The sequence below is a fragment of the Ovis canadensis genome, chromosome 1, assembly GCF_042477335.2.
Source record: "Ovis canadensis isolate MfBH-ARS-UI-01 breed Bighorn chromosome 1, ARS-UI_OviCan_v2, whole genome shotgun sequence".
NCBI classification, from domain to species: Eukaryota; Metazoa; Chordata; class Mammalia; order Artiodactyla; family Bovidae; genus Ovis; species Ovis canadensis.
Genome location: NC_091245.1, coordinates 19,122,543 through 19,139,878, shown reverse-complemented (window position 1 = coordinate 19,139,878; position 17,336 = coordinate 19,122,543). Strand labels below are relative to the sequence as shown.

General features: G+C 42.3%; 1 protein-coding gene across 4 annotated transcripts in view; it reads right to left on the bottom strand.

The window, feature by feature from the left end:
• ST3GAL3 (ST3 beta-galactoside alpha-2,3-sialyltransferase 3) overlaps positions 1 to 17,336 on the bottom strand; it is a 226,551-nt gene that overhangs the window by 121,038 nt on the left and 88,177 nt on the right. For 3 of the 4 annotated variants that reach the window (XM_069588998.1, XM_069589026.1, XM_069589009.1), the window contains one exon: positions 2,040 to 2,087. The exons of the other annotated variant lie outside the window; for it this stretch is intronic. In XM_069588998.1, the coding sequence (XP_069445099.1) occupies positions 2,040 to 2,087 (48 nt within the window). The remainder of the gene's footprint in view (positions 1 to 2,039; positions 2,088 to 17,336) is intronic. 4 annotated transcript variants of the gene reach the window in all.

Here is a 17,336-nt window from a genome sequence, read left to right as displayed (position 1 = left end):
CCAACTCTCACATCTATACATGACTACTGGAAAAACCATAGCCTTGATTAGATGGACCCTTGTTGGCAAAGTAATGTCTCTGCTTTTTTAATATGCTGTCTAGGTTGGTCATAACTTTCTTTCCAAGGAGTAAGCGTCTTTTAATTTCATGGCTGCAGTCACCATCCGCAGTGATTTTGGAGCCCCCGAAAATACAGTCTGCCGCTGTTCCCACTGTTTCCCCATCTATTTGCCATGAAGTGATGGGACCGGATGCCATGATCTTAGTTTTCTGAATGTTGAGCTTTAAGCCAACTTTTTCACTCTCCTCTTTCACTTTCATCAAGAGGCTCTTTAGTTCTTCTTCACTTTCTGCCATAAGGGTGGTGTCAGCTGCATATCTGAGGTTACTGATATTTCTCCCAGCAATCTTGATTCCAGCTTGTGCTTGAAATGCTAATTTGCATTTCCCTAGGTACTAATACAATTGAAGACCTTTTCATTGGGTTATTAACCATCTGGATTCCTCTTTTGTGAAGGGCCTACTTGGGTGTTTTGCTTGTTTCTACACAGGGTTGCTTCTTTATTCACATTGATCTTTTTAGCTCTTTATTCTGGAAACAAGCCCTTTGTTGGCTATTTATGTTATAGACATATTTTTTTTCACTCTGCCTTTTCACTCTCTTAATGGTATCTTTTGATTAACAGAAGTTTTACTTTGTAATAAAGTTGTAATGTAGTAAATTGTAATAAATGTAATAAAATTGATTCACAACTTTATGCCTATTTCAAAACTCTTTCTATCTGTCCATTCTGTCTTAAAGCATTTCAGTGGAGTATCAAGTATCAAGGTATGAGACAGCAAGATGGCAAGGCAGAGAGTATAGGATCCAGGGTTAGACAGATATGAGTGGCCTTGGACAGGGTACTTTGACTCTTGAGTATTAGGTTTCTTTATCTATAATTAAAGATGTACTTACTATCCACCTTGCAAGAAGTGTGTAAAGCACTTGGCTTTGGTGTTTTTAGTGCTGGCACACAGTAGGCCCTCAGTAAACAGTGGTAGCTGAGATTATATTCTCTGATTGTCTTCCCCCTCATCCACATTGCTACAGTGGCCTGAACCTCATGGATGCATTGTGAAACATCAATCTATTGCAGTCAACCACAGCAAAATGGCTTAATTGCCTTTAACAGGCCAGCAAAGTCTCCCTGTTACTCACAGGCAGCACCTATGGTACAAGGACCACCATCTTCAAGTAAAAATTAAGACCCGATGCATGGAGATGCTCTCCTCATGAGGTAAAGTCATTCTGGGGCTCCCATATGGATGCAATGGCAGCAAGTTGAAGAATCAGTATCTTCCCTTTCTGTTCACTGCCAGCAGCAGAGTGCTGTGGGGCAGGCAGACAGCCTGAGATAGGAGAGAGCTGGGCTCCACTAAGACTGGGTGATCTGAGTCAAAGTGGTGGGTGTGCCGATTTCTGCGCCCTGCACTGTCGACACAGGGAAGCATGCGAGTGCTTCAGCATGTGTGCACGGTGCCGTGCCCCGACACACAGGAGGTGTACACCCAGGAGGTGTGTATTTGAGTTATATGGGGTGTGCCTGTGAACCTGCAACAGGGTGTGTGTCCTCAGGAAGCTGTGATGCCCTCACCAGCCCAGCATGTTCCTGGAGACCCTGATGGTCCACTGCTCCTGCGTGCCCAAAGCTTGGTGTCTTTCAGTGGCCTCTGCCCATCTCTCTCTGCAACAGGATGTGTGCACAGGAAACAGACATCTTTTCTATGACCCTGGACCACCCTGAATGAGGCAGGAGTATCTACTGCAGACTCTTCGCTGCACACGTTTAAAGCAACTGGCAAAGTCCTCTGGATGCTGCATCCCACTGCTGTTTCCCAGACCACAGGTCCCTAGAAAAGCTCCTTGAGACCTTCCCACAATATTGAGATATTCCAGTGCCCTCCCCGACATCCCCTCCCCGACCTCATTAGGCTCCACTTCAACTGTGGCCTGCACTGAGAGCAGAAAGGATGACAGAGGGGGAGGGATTGGTACCTGAGCCTAGCGTTTGTCCCGCGGAGTCAAAGGAAAGAACCACTGAATCTGCAACACAAGAGGACAAGTTCATTTCTTTCTCCTTCTTACAGTAAAAACAAAACAAAAACAAACAAAAAAAGCAAGCTCTCACTGGCATTGCCCAAACCCTCTCCCAAGGAAAGGTCAACAGGACTGGAATCAGCTGCACAGACAGCCTCCACAGGTCCGTCCCACCCATCCGCTGGGCCAGGAGGCCCTGCCGAGCCCAGTCCCAGCCTCCTGCCACTGGGAGGAACATCTCAGGGCAGAGACATGCCCCAAATTCTTCAGAAGCATTTCCTGCCAAATTAGGGGACAAATTTACTTCTTTTTCCTTTGCACAGTGAAAATAAAATTAAAGCAAAAGAAAACATCTCTCCTGCATCTGGTTAAAGGCACCAACATTTTCCTTTGATTTACTTTCTTTTCCTATTATTATATCCAATTGTTTATTATTTCCTCCCCCAAAAGGCATCAAGTGACTTATAGGAATTTACAGTATACACTGGAATTTTACAAATGAAGAAATCAAAGGAAGGAATAATACTATATAGTCAGGGGAATGTTAGTGCATAAAATGCATGCCATGAGGACCTAACCAAACACTATAGGTTGACTCAAAGAAGTCTGAGCTCCCAAACAGCTAAATAAAGGAGAACATGAACAAGATTGAGGGCTCACAGTATATTCATTCACTCATTTATTCAACTATTCAGTAAATATTTATTGAGCATCTACTACATGCAAGATACTATACTATGCCTTTGCAATCCAGACACACACACAAATGCATGATCTCTACCCTCATGGATCTGCCATCAGTCTAAGAGAAAAAAAGTTACCCAACAACAACTTATTCAACTGAAAACTGATGAAGTAAAAACAATAACAACAAAGAATGTGGGAAAAGCACTAAAAGTTTGGAAGGGGAGTGTATATTGGTTAGGGAAGGCTTCCCGAAAGAAGTGACACCTGAACTGCAAGCTGATGGATATGCAGGATATGTAGAGGTTAAACCTGACAAGAAGGGAAGGGGCATTCCAGGCAGAGGGTGTCCTGTGTGGAGACCTGAAGCAGGATTGGACAGGGTGCCTCAGAGCAACCGGAAGTAGAAAAGCAAATACTATATAGTGATCAGAAAGAAATTCCTCTCATAGGTCTTAATAAATGGAGACGCTGCACCATGTTGAAGACTGTTAACTTCTACAACATTTCATTTATAAGATAAATAACTGTGAATCTTTTATGGCTGTTTCCTACAACAGGAGCCAATACAAATGATGGCATGAAGCCAACACACAGCTCAGTAAATGCAAATTATTAATACCAGGGACACCAAGACAATTTAAGGTCCAACATAACCCCAGAGACCCCAGACTCAAAAGGGATCATATTCAAAAGGCTCACTCACTACAAAGGAATGCTAGCTGGCTGCCTATAGGAACAGCATCTGCACCCCAGGGAGCATCCCGCCCCAGCAGGATCCTTCAGATCTCCAGGTATACATCATTTTCTTTGTACTGTACATGGAAATCTGACACAAGAGTTATCAAAACTGGAAGTTACATCTGTCCCACTGCTAGACTATAAGCGCCATAAAGACAGACACTATGGATGCTTTGTTCACTGATATGTTACCAGAATAAGACCTGGTGCATGCTCAGTCACTTAGTCATGTCCAACTCTTTGCCATCCTATGGACTGTAGCCTACTAGGCTCCTCTGTCCATAGGAATTCTCCAGGCAAGAATACTGCAGTTTCCCTGCTCTCCTCCAGGGTATCTTCCCTGACCCAGGGACTGAACCTCCATCTCTTATGTCTCCTGCGTTGGCAGGCAGGTTCTTTACCACTAGCTCCACCTTTGCCTTTTGCGGATATCTGCCTATCCTTCTTTTGCTGGGAGTGTTCTGATAGCCCCCTTATCCACACTTAACCTCCAGCTTAGCCTACTTCCATCATCTTTTATACTGCTGCATGACTTCTCTAAAAAGTATACCTGACTACCACTTTGCTCTTGGTTAAAATGCTTCAGTGGCTTTCTCTAGCCTGAAAGATAAAGTTCAAGCTCTGACCTTCAAGGTCTTTACCATTCTGGCTCATTTATGACCTGTAATATACCCCATGTTCCAGATATGCTAAACTGTTTCTATTTTTCCAAAGAGATCTTCACCTTCATGTTTTCAGACATCTGACATACTGTTTTCTCTGCCTGCCTGCATAGAAAATCTCCCACTTTTCTATTAAGACCCAGAGAGATCATCTCCCCCTCTTAAAGCCTTCTCTGGTCAGTTCTGCCCCTGCTCTTCAGGCCATCGCTGCACTGCTATTATGACGTTTGTCACAGTACATTATAAGCCTGTTTTCACTCTTGCTCTTCTCTCATTAAACTGCACGTCCCCTGAGGACAAGGACTGTCTATTCATTTTGAGGCTTTGATGTCAAGGGCACGGACTGACGCACAGAAAGTGGTCAACATGCTCATTAAACAAAGGAATAAACCAGTAAACGTCTTCGCTTCCTTTCAAAGGTGGTGTTATCTGAGTGATATTTCACAAACTGGTGTGGGGAGAGATCTATTCTGCACAGAGATTCTCATTCAATTCAAGTCAACCTTGAAAGGTCCTTGTAGCAGAAAGATTCAGAGGTTCAAACCCAGCCTCATCCTTGGAAGATGAAAGCATTCCCACGAAGCAGTGCAGGGGGGAATAAGAAAAGGGCCCCAGGCGCTTTCTAGGTGAGGGATCACAGTCACCTGGAGGAGATTAGCAAAGCCTTTCTGAGAAGCTGACTGCACAGATGAGCAACAGTAACACCATCTCAAATTTTTATTGCAGTTGACAAGTATTTTTCCAATTGCAATTTACCGTCTTTGTACACACAAGCAGCTCTGAAATAATCTCTTTCAAAGTTTTCAATCTTTTTCTAAAAGAAAAAAGGCTACACGTTAACTAAAAGACTAAAACTTCAAGAATTAAAGGAAAAAAAAAAAGAAACCTAAATGTGAACAATGGTTGTCTCTGGGTTAAAGAATTATAGATGACATTTATTCCTGCAGTTGTGAAAAATTTCTATAGTGAACATGTAACTTGTATTATCAGAGGGAAAAAAAGTTAGGAAAAAACTTTCTAATCCAGCTCTAGGATTTTAACCCCTAACTCATTGGTACCAAATGCAAAAGGATGGCAGGTTCTTGATCGCCTTCCTGATTCACTATATGTGCTGACAAGCTATTTGGCTTTTCCCTTTTCTTACAATGCATAACACTTAACTATACCTCAGTAACCTCAATTCCTAAATAGACCAGCTTTGAAAAAATTCTTTTCTTCTTCCTTCCTTCTCACAAATATTATCAGTGGCCTATTATGTGCCAGGCCTGGTGATACTAGAGATATGAGCTGGTCTATCCAATCTATCCTATCTGATCTATCCTATCCAGCAGATAGGAGCTTTCCCTTCTAGCCAAGGAAGCAGAGATGTTAATCGGCACTTAGAAGTAAAGCATGATAAGGATGTGCAAGAAGCAAGCACCAAACAGATAACAGTCTTACTAGAAAGAAAGAATCAGAGTTTCTGTAAATATTATTTCCAGTGGTGATGGAATGCTCCTAAGAGCGTGTGTCTTTAAACGGCAGAAGATGCAAGTGAGAGGGCAGAGATAGATCATGTTTTGTGTAATTTGGATGGATATTGCTTTGAGCATTTAAGGCAGAGATTTGAGAATCAGTTTGGCCATTCATTTTTTTGTGTTTATTCTGAAGGATATAAGATCATTTGAGCTATAAACCACTTTGACAGCTAAAGGGAAAATTCAGTATTCAACAAATTGAAAAGTTTGTTTTGCAAGAAGCAGAGCAAGAATATCCAGACTTCTCCCTCTCAGGCTAACAAATATGTCATTTTTATTTCAAGCAGCCCGGGCTCCAGCTGTTCCTGGCTCTGAGGCCAGAGGCAGCCATGTGGTGTGCTACACAAGTGACCAAACAGAATTCCAGACCAAAGCACAACAGAACATCGCTACACATGACTTTGTTCAGTGAGGAAACCTAGAATTGACTAGAAACCTTTTATTATGGTCAGATGTTTCCTGTGTCTGGTTTCTGAAGTGGATAAAAAGAATATAAAGAGAGGACAGAGAACAGGGCCCAGTCTTTCCAGTCATTGGAGAGGCTTCCAAAAATCATATTATGGGGTGAATAAGCTATGTTTTGGGTACTACCTGTCATGGCACACACTCAACACATATATTCTGCTAGCCACCATAGGTATGCCCCAGAGATGGAAGAATGAGTGGGGAAAAAACTGTTCTGTCAGGTAGCTTACAACCTAACAGGTAAAATAAAAACATATATAAAGCTAAGCATTATATAGTTAACAATACCATACTGTATACCTGAAGTTTCTTGAGACAGTAGATATTAAATGTCATCATCACACACATACATGCAAAAAGGTAACTATGTGAGGCGATGGATGTGCTAACCAGCCTTATTGTAGTAATCGTTTCACATCATGTACATCTTTCAAACAATCACATTGTACGCCTTAAACTTACACAAAGCTATTTGTCAATAATAACTCAATAAAGCTGAGACATTATTTTGCTGACAAAGATCCATCTAGTCAAAGCTATGGATGTAGTCATGTATGGGTGTGAGAGTTGGACTATAAAGAAGGCTGAGTGCTGAAGAATTGATGCTTTTGAACTGTAGTGCTGGAGAAGACTCTTGAGAGTCCCTTGGACTGCAAGGAGATCAAACCTGTCCACCCTAAAGGAAATCAACCCTGAATATTCACTGGAAGGACAGATACTGAAGCTGAAGCTCCAATACGTTGGACGCCCCTAATACTGGGAAAGATTGAAGGCAGGAAGAGAAAGGGATGACAGAGGATGAGATGGCTGCATGGCATCACTGACTCAATGGACATGAGTCTGAACAAGCTCCAGGAAATGGTCTGGGAGGAGGCCTGGTGTGCTGCAGGCCATGGGGGTCGCAAAGAGTCAGACACAACTGAGTGACTGAACTGAAACTGAAAGCTGAAGGGGGGAAGCTAAGTATAATGTATAGGTATGGAAATTAAGGGGGATATTTCATTGTTCATTAATTCAGCATATTAATTAAGCAACTACTATATACCAGACTTAGGGATACAATGGTAAAGAAGAACAAAAATGCTCCTATTCTCAAGGAATTTATATTTTAATCAGGGAGATTGAAAAAAAACAGTAAATAAATGAACAAAATAATTTCTGACAGTGATAAGTGGCATGAAGAACATCCAATGATGTAACAGTGATCACAGGTGGAAGTACAGGCAATGCTAGATTGGGTATTTTGGGAAGACTTCTCTGAGGAGGCGACATATGACTGAGGCTGGAAGGAAGGAATCCACCAAGAAAAGACCAAAGGAAAAAGAGTTCCAGGTGGAAGGAAAGCAAGTACAGCAATCTTGGTGCATTTAAGAAACAGAGAGAAGGCCAGTGCTGCTGGAACACAGAGCATGAAGAACACAAGGGGGGTGTGACATGGGGTCAGAGAGGAAGACAGGAGGCAAATCTGTAGGAACCCTTATGTAAGAGGCCATAGTGAGACATCTGTACTGTATTTCAATGGCAGGGAGAAGCCCCTGCTTAAAACTAGGGGAGAAACTGATCTGACTTATATTCTCAAACATAAATGTTCACTGCTATGCAGGAACTAAACTGACCATTCTGGCAACACAGTAAAAGTAGACTGGAGAGAGAGAAAGAGAGACTGAAGGCCAGAAGACGGGGAGAAAAGAACGCAACATTCCAGACGAGAAATGGGGGTGGCCTGAACCAAGGCAGTGGCAACAAGATTAAAAAACAAAAGCCAATGGAAGCTAACAATGTTTAAAAGGGAACATTTCTAAGGCTAGTGACTTGTGGGACATGAGGAAGAGATTAGGAAGAAGGAGGATTACATAGATCTATATTCTGGGCTTGGGCATAGAGAGGCTGCTCTTTGCTTAAATGGGAGTAGCCTGCATCTAAGCCACATGACCCTGCCTCTCCTCTGGTCAGACAACTGGACCACAGGTGAGCACCTGATCCACGAGAAGGCAATCCATAGACTGATCATCCATCTAAAATGCAGACAGGTTCTACCTTTTACAGACTTGAGTTGGGATGCACAGAGCTGGGGCTGTTGGCAGGAAATACAAGCAAACAAGCAAATAAGAACAGAGGCTGGGAGGCTATGGACTGGACTTGATGCTGGGCCTTAGGGGGCCATGTTAGTGGCAGAGCATCAGTTCTTCAACAGTGAAGAGCCACAACCCTGTTGTTGAGGACAAGACACCACAGCTGCCTTGGATCCAGAATATTCTTTCGGTGCAGTCAGCTATCCCATGCATCATCTTTCCATGAGACCTTGAGATTTAGCTTTTAGTTCCTAGGGACTTGGCCTACAATTGAGATTCTCATTTTCAAGTCTCTTGCTATCCTGGAGCTCTCTATAGTTTGAGTGGACTCCCTTTACCTTCCAGCCTGCACGCTTTAATATCCTGGAGCACTTTCTGCCTTCCCAATAACCTGCTACAAGCACAACTCATCCTAACAGTCTAAATCTCAGGAGAAGTAGAAGGCCCCACTTGGACACTGGGTATTATCTGTGTTTTCCAATCTAACTTCATGAAAGAGCTCTCAATTTTGGGTATTTACTGTTCCATCAGCAAAACTGATACTTCAACCTGTGTCTTATTCTACTCTCTCCACTGCTTAGATTCTGAGGAAATCTAACTCCTAGTCTGAGCCCCTTGATTTACTCCCTTTCAATCCTAACCCCAAACAAACATAACATGAGTTTTGAAGATTCCTGAGATACGTAGAGAAATGAGATTCCTGAAGACACATAGAGGGGAAAAAAGCCTATGGACAGAAAGCGAAACACAAGCATTGATTTAGAAGAGTGTGGTATATGGAAGAGACATGAGTGAAATAATTAGAGATAGGAGTAGCAGGACAGAGGAAGCCAGAGGAGGTAAGAATTGTTGGTAAAAAGGAGTATCTAAATGTGGCAAAGAGGAGGAGGAAACTGATGAATGAAAAGATACTGAAGAATCACTCACTGGGAAGGCATTTGTAACTTTAGTGGGACTGAACTATGAGTGGGTTAAGTGGACGCTGTTGACTTAGTAGACTTATTTCAAGAAGTCTCTCCCTAGGTTTATGTCATTAATTTATCAAACATATACAGAGTTCTTCCAAACTCAAGAGACTGTATGGAAAGATCAGACAAGGTCCCTGACATGAAAGAATTTATGACCCATCAGAAGGAGAATACAAAGATATAAATAACTATATTACAAGCCTCTAGAGAAGTTGCCCTAGGAGTTAAGAGGCAAGAGGGAGAATTTTTTCTGGGAGAAACTGGGAAGACTTGAAGGAGAGGGTATTTGAGCTGGTGTGAAATAAACTCATGGGACAGGCTGTGCTGGTCATGTGAGAACAATGAAGGGGAGGCATTGAAGCATGGAAAGTAAGGGGTGTGTGGTTTCAGGAAGGTAAAATTGTACCTAAATAATATATTAGGGTTTCTTTTAGAAGGTAAAAATGCATAGAACTAAAAGAGAACTAGTCAATACAACCTGTTTAGACTTTCAAAAAAGGCTTTGACACATCAAAGACTATTTTTAAAAAGTGAGTCACCCTGGACTTGCAGAAGAAATTGCTATGTCATCCAGGAGACAAAACGCACTTGGCTGAGGCTCAGGGGCAGGACACCCCCTGGGGCATCAGCACCCACAGGGAGACCAGGAAGTCTGAGAGTAGCTAGATTTATACTACCAACTGCTCTCTAAGAGGGTGGGGAAAGGGGGAAAGGGCGGCACCGCTTACAAACACCTGTTGGTGCAATAGAAGGTGGGTTGAAAATGGTATTAGGGTGTGTGTTAAGACTGAGAGTGAGATGCTAGGATGAAGTTTGGAACTTCAGGGACCTGGGAAAGTGTTAGTCGTGGTGCCCTAGAAATAGGAAAGAGCTGGGTTTAGTGCACAAACCATAGTTTGCTGAACCTTGATTTAGATTACAAATACAACTTGCTCCCTTCCAAACCCCTCCAAATGACAGAAAAGGTCATCTGTTTGTTATAAATCAGAAATACACAGGAACAGAGAATGGAGAGGAGACAGCAGCAACAGAAGTTTTGGAAAGCAGGTAAATAAGTGGAATTTACTTAGTAAAACCAGGAAAGGCAAATCCTACAGTAGTAGTCGGAAAAGCTGAAATATATCCTAAAATATACCACAGAAAGTATACCACTATACTCCCCAAAGCCTCAATCAATGGCAGCACCAGGTACCACTAGAAGTAGGAGAGAAGATGATATTAAAAAGAAGGAACCTCCCTCTTAAGCGTAGGCTGACAGCCAAGGCCACAGGCATCAGAAGAAAGTATCTGATATGATGATAGAGACCAAAACAATGAAAAATGAATGCAATGTGGAAAAAGAGAAAACACATATGACAGTGAAAACACTTTTTAAATCATTAAAATCCTCAGAGAGAAAATATTTTATTCAGGAAATAGATGCCATTTCTAAAAGAAAGGTCAGTTCAGCTCAGCTCAGTCACTCAGGCGTGTCCGACTCTTTGCAACCCCATGAATGCAGCACGCCAGGCCTCCCTGTCCATCACCATCTCCCAGAGTTCACTCAGACTCACGTCCATTGAGTCGGTGATGCCATCCAGCCATCTTCTCTGTCATCCCCTTCTCCTCCTGCCCCCAATCCCTCCCAGCATCAGTCTTTTCCAGTGAGTCAACACTTCACATGAGGTGGCCAAAGTACTGGAGTTTCAGCTTTAGCATCATTCCTTCCAAAGAAATCCCAGGGCTGATCTCCTCCAGAATGGACTGGTTGGATCTCCTTGCAGTCCAAGGGACTCTCAAGAGTCTTCTCCAACACCATAGTTCAAAACCATTAATTCTTTGGCGCTCAGCTTTCTTCACAGTCCAGCTCTCACATCTATACATGACCACTGGAAAAACCGTAGCCTTGACTATACGGACCTCTGTTGGCAAAGTAATGTCTCTGCTTTTCAATATGCTATCTACGTTGGTCATAACTTTCCTTCCAAGGAGTAAGTGTCTTTTAATTTCATGGCTGCAGTCACCATCTACACTGATTTTGGAGCCCCCCAAAATAAAGTCTGACACTGTTTCCACTGTTTCCCCATCTATTTCCCATGAAGTGATGGGACCAGATGCCATCATCTTCGTTTTTTTGAATGTTGAGCTTTAAGCCAACTTTTTCACTCTCCACTTTCACTTTCATCAAGAGGCTTTTTAGTTCCTCTTCACTTTCTGCCATAAGGGAGGTGTCATCTGCATATCTGAGGTTATTGATATTTCTCTCTGCAATCTTGATTCCAGCTTGTGTGTCTTCCAGCCCAGCGTTTCTCATGATGTCCTCTGCATAGAAGTTAAATAAGCAGGATGACAATATACAGCCTTGACGTACTCCTTTTCCTATTTGGAACCAGTCTGTTGTTCCATGTCCAGTTCTAACTGTTGCCCCCTGACCTGCATACAGGTTTCTCAAGAGGCAGGTCAGGTGGTCTGGGATTCCCATCTCTTTCAGAATTCTCCACAGTTTATTGTGATCCATACAGTCAAAGGCTTTGGCATAGTCAATAAAACAGAAATAGATGTTTTTCTGGAACTCTCTTGCTTTTGACGGCGCACAGAGCACAGCTGAGAGGAGCTATGCCACGGCCGAGGTCAGGGGCAGAAGCCGGGAGGACCCCATGCCGGAGGGGCGGCGGCCAAGAGGAGTTGCCCCGCGCCCGAGGTGAGGGGCAGCGACAGAGAGCGCCAGGCGGCGACAGTGCAGGAGCAGCCGAGAGGAGCTGGCCGGGAGGAGCTACCCACGCCCGAGGCCAGGGGCGGCGGCCAGGAAAAGCTATCCCCCACTCTCGGCCAGGGGCGGCGGCGGGGAGGAGCTACCTCACATCCAAGGAGCGGGGGCTGCGCGGGCACTGGAGGGCCTAGAGGAGCTATTCCACGTTCAAGGTCGGAAGGGGCGGCGGTGAGGAGATACCCCTCGTCCAAGGTAAAGGAAAGGTACATTCAGTGAATTAAAACAAAAAATAACTCTTGGAAATTAAAACTATAATAGCAGAAATAGAAAGGATTAAAAAAAAGTCAAGGAAATGTAGTAAAAAAGATAAAGATAGAATGTGGGAGCAAACATTTTTTGTTTTTTCTTGCTTGCTTAATTAGAGCACCAGTTTAGGAAACACAACAATTGAATTATGGAAGTTCTAACAAAAGGAAATATTTAATAGAAGGGAGAAGATATTCAAAGAAATAAATAACATTTCCCAATAACCAAAGAACTTGAGTTTTTTAACCTAAAGGAGCCCTCTGAGTGTACAGCACAAAATAAAAATGGCCCTCCAACAAGTATGTCATCATGAAATTTCAGAACACTCAAATTTCCAGAGAGAATAACAGCAAAGAGATTTAATAAAAGTAATTTAAAAATGAGAGTGGCTTCAGATCTCTCAAGGAAAGCACTGAAATACAGAATACTGGAGTGGATTGCCATTTCCTCCTCAGCAGATCTTCCCAATGAAGAGATCGAACCCATGTCTCCTGTGTCTCCTGCATTAGCAGGCAAATTCTTTACCACTGTGCCACTTTGGTCTAACTCAGTGAAACTAAGACATGCCCGTGGGGCCACCCAAGATGGGCGGGTCTTGGTGGAGAGGTCTGACAGAATGTGGTCCACTGGAGAAGGGAAGGGCAAACCACTTCAGTATTCTTGCTTTGAGAACCCCATGAACAGTATGAAAAGGCAAAATGATAGGATACTGAAAGAGGAACTCCCCAGGTCAGTAGGTACCCAATATGCTACTGGAGATCAGTGGAGAAATAACTTCAGAAAGAATGAAGGGATGGAGCCAAAGCAAAAAAAATACCCTTATGATTATACAGTGGAAGTGAGAAATAGATTTAAGGGCCTAGATCTGATAGATAGAGTGCATGATGAACTATGGATGGAGGTTCGTGACATTGTACAGGAGACAGGGATCAAGACCATCCCCATGGAAAAGAAATGCAAAAAAGCAAAATGGCTGTCTGAGGAGGCCTTACAAATAGCTGTGAAAAGAAGAGAAGCAAAAAGCAAAGGAGAAAAGGAAAGATATAAGCATCTGAATGCAGAGTTCCAAAGAATAGCAAGAAGAGATAAGAAAGCCTTCTTCAGAGATCAATGCAAAGAAACAGAAGAAAACAACTGAATGGGAAAGACTAGAGAACTCTTCAAGAAAATTAGAGATACCAAGGGAACATTTCATGCAAAGATGGGCTCGATAAAGGACAGAAATGGTCTGGACCTAACAGAAGCAGAAGATATTAAGAAGAGGTGGCAGGAATACACAGAACTGTACAAAAAAGATCTTCATGACCCAGATAATCACGATGGTGTGATCACTCACCTAGAGCCAGACATCCTGGAATGTGAAGTCAAGTGGGCCTTAGAAAGCATCACTACGAACAAAGCTAGTGGAGGTGATGGAATTCCAGTGGAGCTATTTCAAATCCTGAAAGATGCTGCTGTGAAAGTGCTGCACTCAATATGCCAGCAAATTTGGAAAACTCAGCAGTGGCCACAGGGCTGGAAAAGGTCCGTTTTCATTCCAATCCCAAAGAAAGGCAATGCTAAAGCATGCTCAAACTACCACACAATTGCACTCATCTCACACGCTAGTAAAGAAATGCTCAAAATCCTCCAAGCCAGGCTTCAGCAATACGTGAACCACGAACTTCCAGATGTTCAAGCTGGTTTTAGAAAAGGCAGAGGAACCAGAGATCAAATTGCCAACATCCGCTGGATCATGGAAAAAGCAAGAGAGTTCCAAAAAACATCTATTTCTGCTTTATTGACTATGCCAAAGCCTTTGACTGTGTGGATCACAATAAACTGTGGAAAATTCTGAAAGAGATGGGAATACCAGACCACCTGACCTGCCTCTTGAGAAACTTGTACTCAGGTCAGGAAGCAACAGTTAGAACTGGACATGGAACAACAGACTGGTTCCAAATACGAACAGGAGTACATCAAGGCTGTATATTGTCACCCTGCTTATTTAACTTATATGCAGAGTACGTCATGAGAAACCCTGGGCTGGAAGAAGCACAAGCTGGGATCAAGATTGCAGGGAGAAATATCAATAACCTCAGATATGCAGATGACATCACCCTTATGGCAGAAAGTGAAGAGGAGCTAAAAAGCCTCTTGATGAAAGTGAAAGAGGGGAGTGAAAAAGTTGGCTTAAAGCTCAACATTCAAAAAACAAAGATCATGGCATCCGTTCCCATCACTTCATGGGAAATAGATGGGGAAACAGGGGAAACAGTGTCAGACTTTATTTTGGGGGGCTCCAAAATCAGTGTAGATGGTGACTGCAGCCATGAAATTAAAAGACACTTACTCCTGGGAAGGAAAGTTATAACCAACATAGATAGCATATTGAAAAGCAGAGACATTACTTTGCCAACAAAGGTCCGTCTAGTCAAGGCTATGATTTTTCCAGTGGTCATGTATAGATGTGAGAGCTGGACTGTGAAGAAAGCTGAGTGCTGAAGAATTGATGCTTTTGAACTGTGGTGTTGGAAAAGACTCTTGAGAGACCCTTGGACTACAAGGAGATCCAACCAGTCCATTCTGAAGGAGATCAGCCCTGGGATTTCTTTGGAAGGAATGATGCTAAAGCTGAAACTCCAGTACTTTGGCCACCTCATGCGAAGAGTTGACTCATTGGAAAAGACTCTGATGCTGGGAGGGATTGGGGACAGGAGAAGGGGATGACAGAAGATGAGATGGCTGGATGGCATCACTGACTCAATGGACATGAGTCTTAGTGAACTCTGGGAGATGGTGATGGACAGGGAGGCCTGGTGTGCTGCGATTCATGGGGTCACAAAGATTCAGACACGATTGAGCGACTGAACTGTACTGAACTGTGTCACTTTGGAAGACTGCAGTGAGTGTGATAGAATACTAAACCTTTGTCTTCCATTAGGGAAATGGATGTGTGCCAAGTTGCTTCAGTCATGTCCAATCCTTTGCGGTCCTATGGACTGCAGCCCACCAGGCTCCTCTGTCTGGGATTTCTAAGCAAGAATACTGGAGTGGGTTGCCATGGGATCTTCCCGACCCAGGAATTGAACATTCATCTCTTTACATCTCCTGCATTGGCAGGTGGATTCTTTACTGCTAGCTCCACCTGGGAGCCCACAGAAATAATTAATACTCAAAACAGAAATATAAAAAATGAATCAACTACACTTCAATAAAATAAAATTTTAATTAAATTAAAATTTTAAAGGAAATATCAAGAATGGCAATATAACCAGGTTACCTTGACATCTGGAGGCAAACAAACAAATTAGGTTAAAAGAGTTGAAAACAAATGCTTCTTGGAGGTAGGAAATCAAGTACTGGTGGTAGTGAGGAAGTGATTTTCTTGTTCATTTTGGTTGGTAACAAGTCTTGTAGAATTGTCTTTTTGAACTATGCACATGTATAACTTTAATAAAAACAAATACTAAATTCACTTGCAAAAGATTACAAAGCCTTTGGTGGTAGGTCCGGAGCTCCAAATTTAGTCAATCTGGTTCTCTAACCTATATATCATATATCTACCAACAGGGTCAATGAAGAGTATATTAGAAACCTCTCTCTGTCTTTAGTCGCTAAGTAATGTCTGACTCTTGTGACCCCATGGATTGTAGTCTCTCAGGCTCCTCTGTCCATGGGATTCTCTAGCCAAGAATACTGGAGTGTGTTGCCATTTCCTTCTCTGAGGATCTTCCAAACCCAGGGATCAAACCCAGGTCTCCTGCACTGCAGGCAGATTCTTTATCAACTGAGCTATGAGGGAAATCCTTACTAGAAACCTAGATGCCTCATATTTGATCATATCCTACTCAGTGCTTTACTAAATACTGTTTTACATTATTTTGTGATTATCTTACTTATCTCAATATGATCAATAAAAAATAATTAGTCTAGAATAAAAAGTAATTAAAAGATAAAACAACCAAATCTGTGAACCTTGTTTGGACCCAGATTTAAAAAAAAACAAACTGTGGAAATGCAAATTTAAAATAATTAGGGATATGTAAATATGAATTGGGTATTGGAAAAAATTAAGGCATTATAGTTAATGTGCTGACAAAGATCTGTATAGTCAAAGCTATAGTTTTTCCAGTAGTCATGTATGGATGTGAGAGTTGGACCGTAAAGAAGGCTGAGCATTGAAGAATTGATGCTTTTGAACTGTGGTGTTGGAGAAGACTCTTGAGAGTCCCTTGAACTACAAGGAGATCAAATCAGTCAATCCTAAACAAAATCAACTCTGAATGTTCATTGCAAGGACTGATGCTGAAGCTGAAGCTCCAATACTTTGACCACCTGATGAGAAGAGCTGACTCATTAGAAAAGACCCTGATGCTGGGAAAGACTGAAGGTAGGAAGAGAGGGGATGACAGAGGATGAGATGGTTAGATGGCATCACTGATTCAATGGACATGAGCTTGAGCAAGTTCCGGGAGGTGGTGAAGGACAGGGAAGCCTGGCTTGCTGCAGTCCATGGGGTCACAAAGAGTCAGACATGACTGAGCAACTGGACAACAAATAGCTAATGTGAGATAATAACATACTGGCTATCTTTTGTTAAAGTCCTTTACTGTTCGAGATGATACTGAAATACTTATTGCTTTATGATCCAATACAATTTCTGAAGTCCAAATAATAAAAAAAGACATGATTCTCTATGAAAGTGGGCTTACAATATTCACACGCGCCACAGACCTTTGGACAAGATAAGACTATTAAGTCATTTGCTGTATGACATTCTTTCCTTCATATGGAAAAAAAGACATACTTGATAGGCTGTCATTAAGAGTATGGTGCCATTCCATTCCCAAGAGATCACTTAGTTAAGACAAAGGAAAGAAATAAAGTGAAAGGTTGCTCAGTAAAGTTTTTATATTTTGTCATGAAAAAAATTGTATACCTAGTATTTTGTATTATTTCTCAATACCATAATTGAGAAATGAAAAGCAAGTGGTTGATATCACTGTCATTCATCTTAAATACTAAGAGTGGAAGGCATGGGGGAAAATGGGATACATTACTAATGGAATGTAAAATGGTAAAGCAAGTTTGGAAAACAGCCTGGGAATGTCTCAAATATAGGGATAAATATAGGACAAATATAGAGTTACCATATGACTCAACAATTCT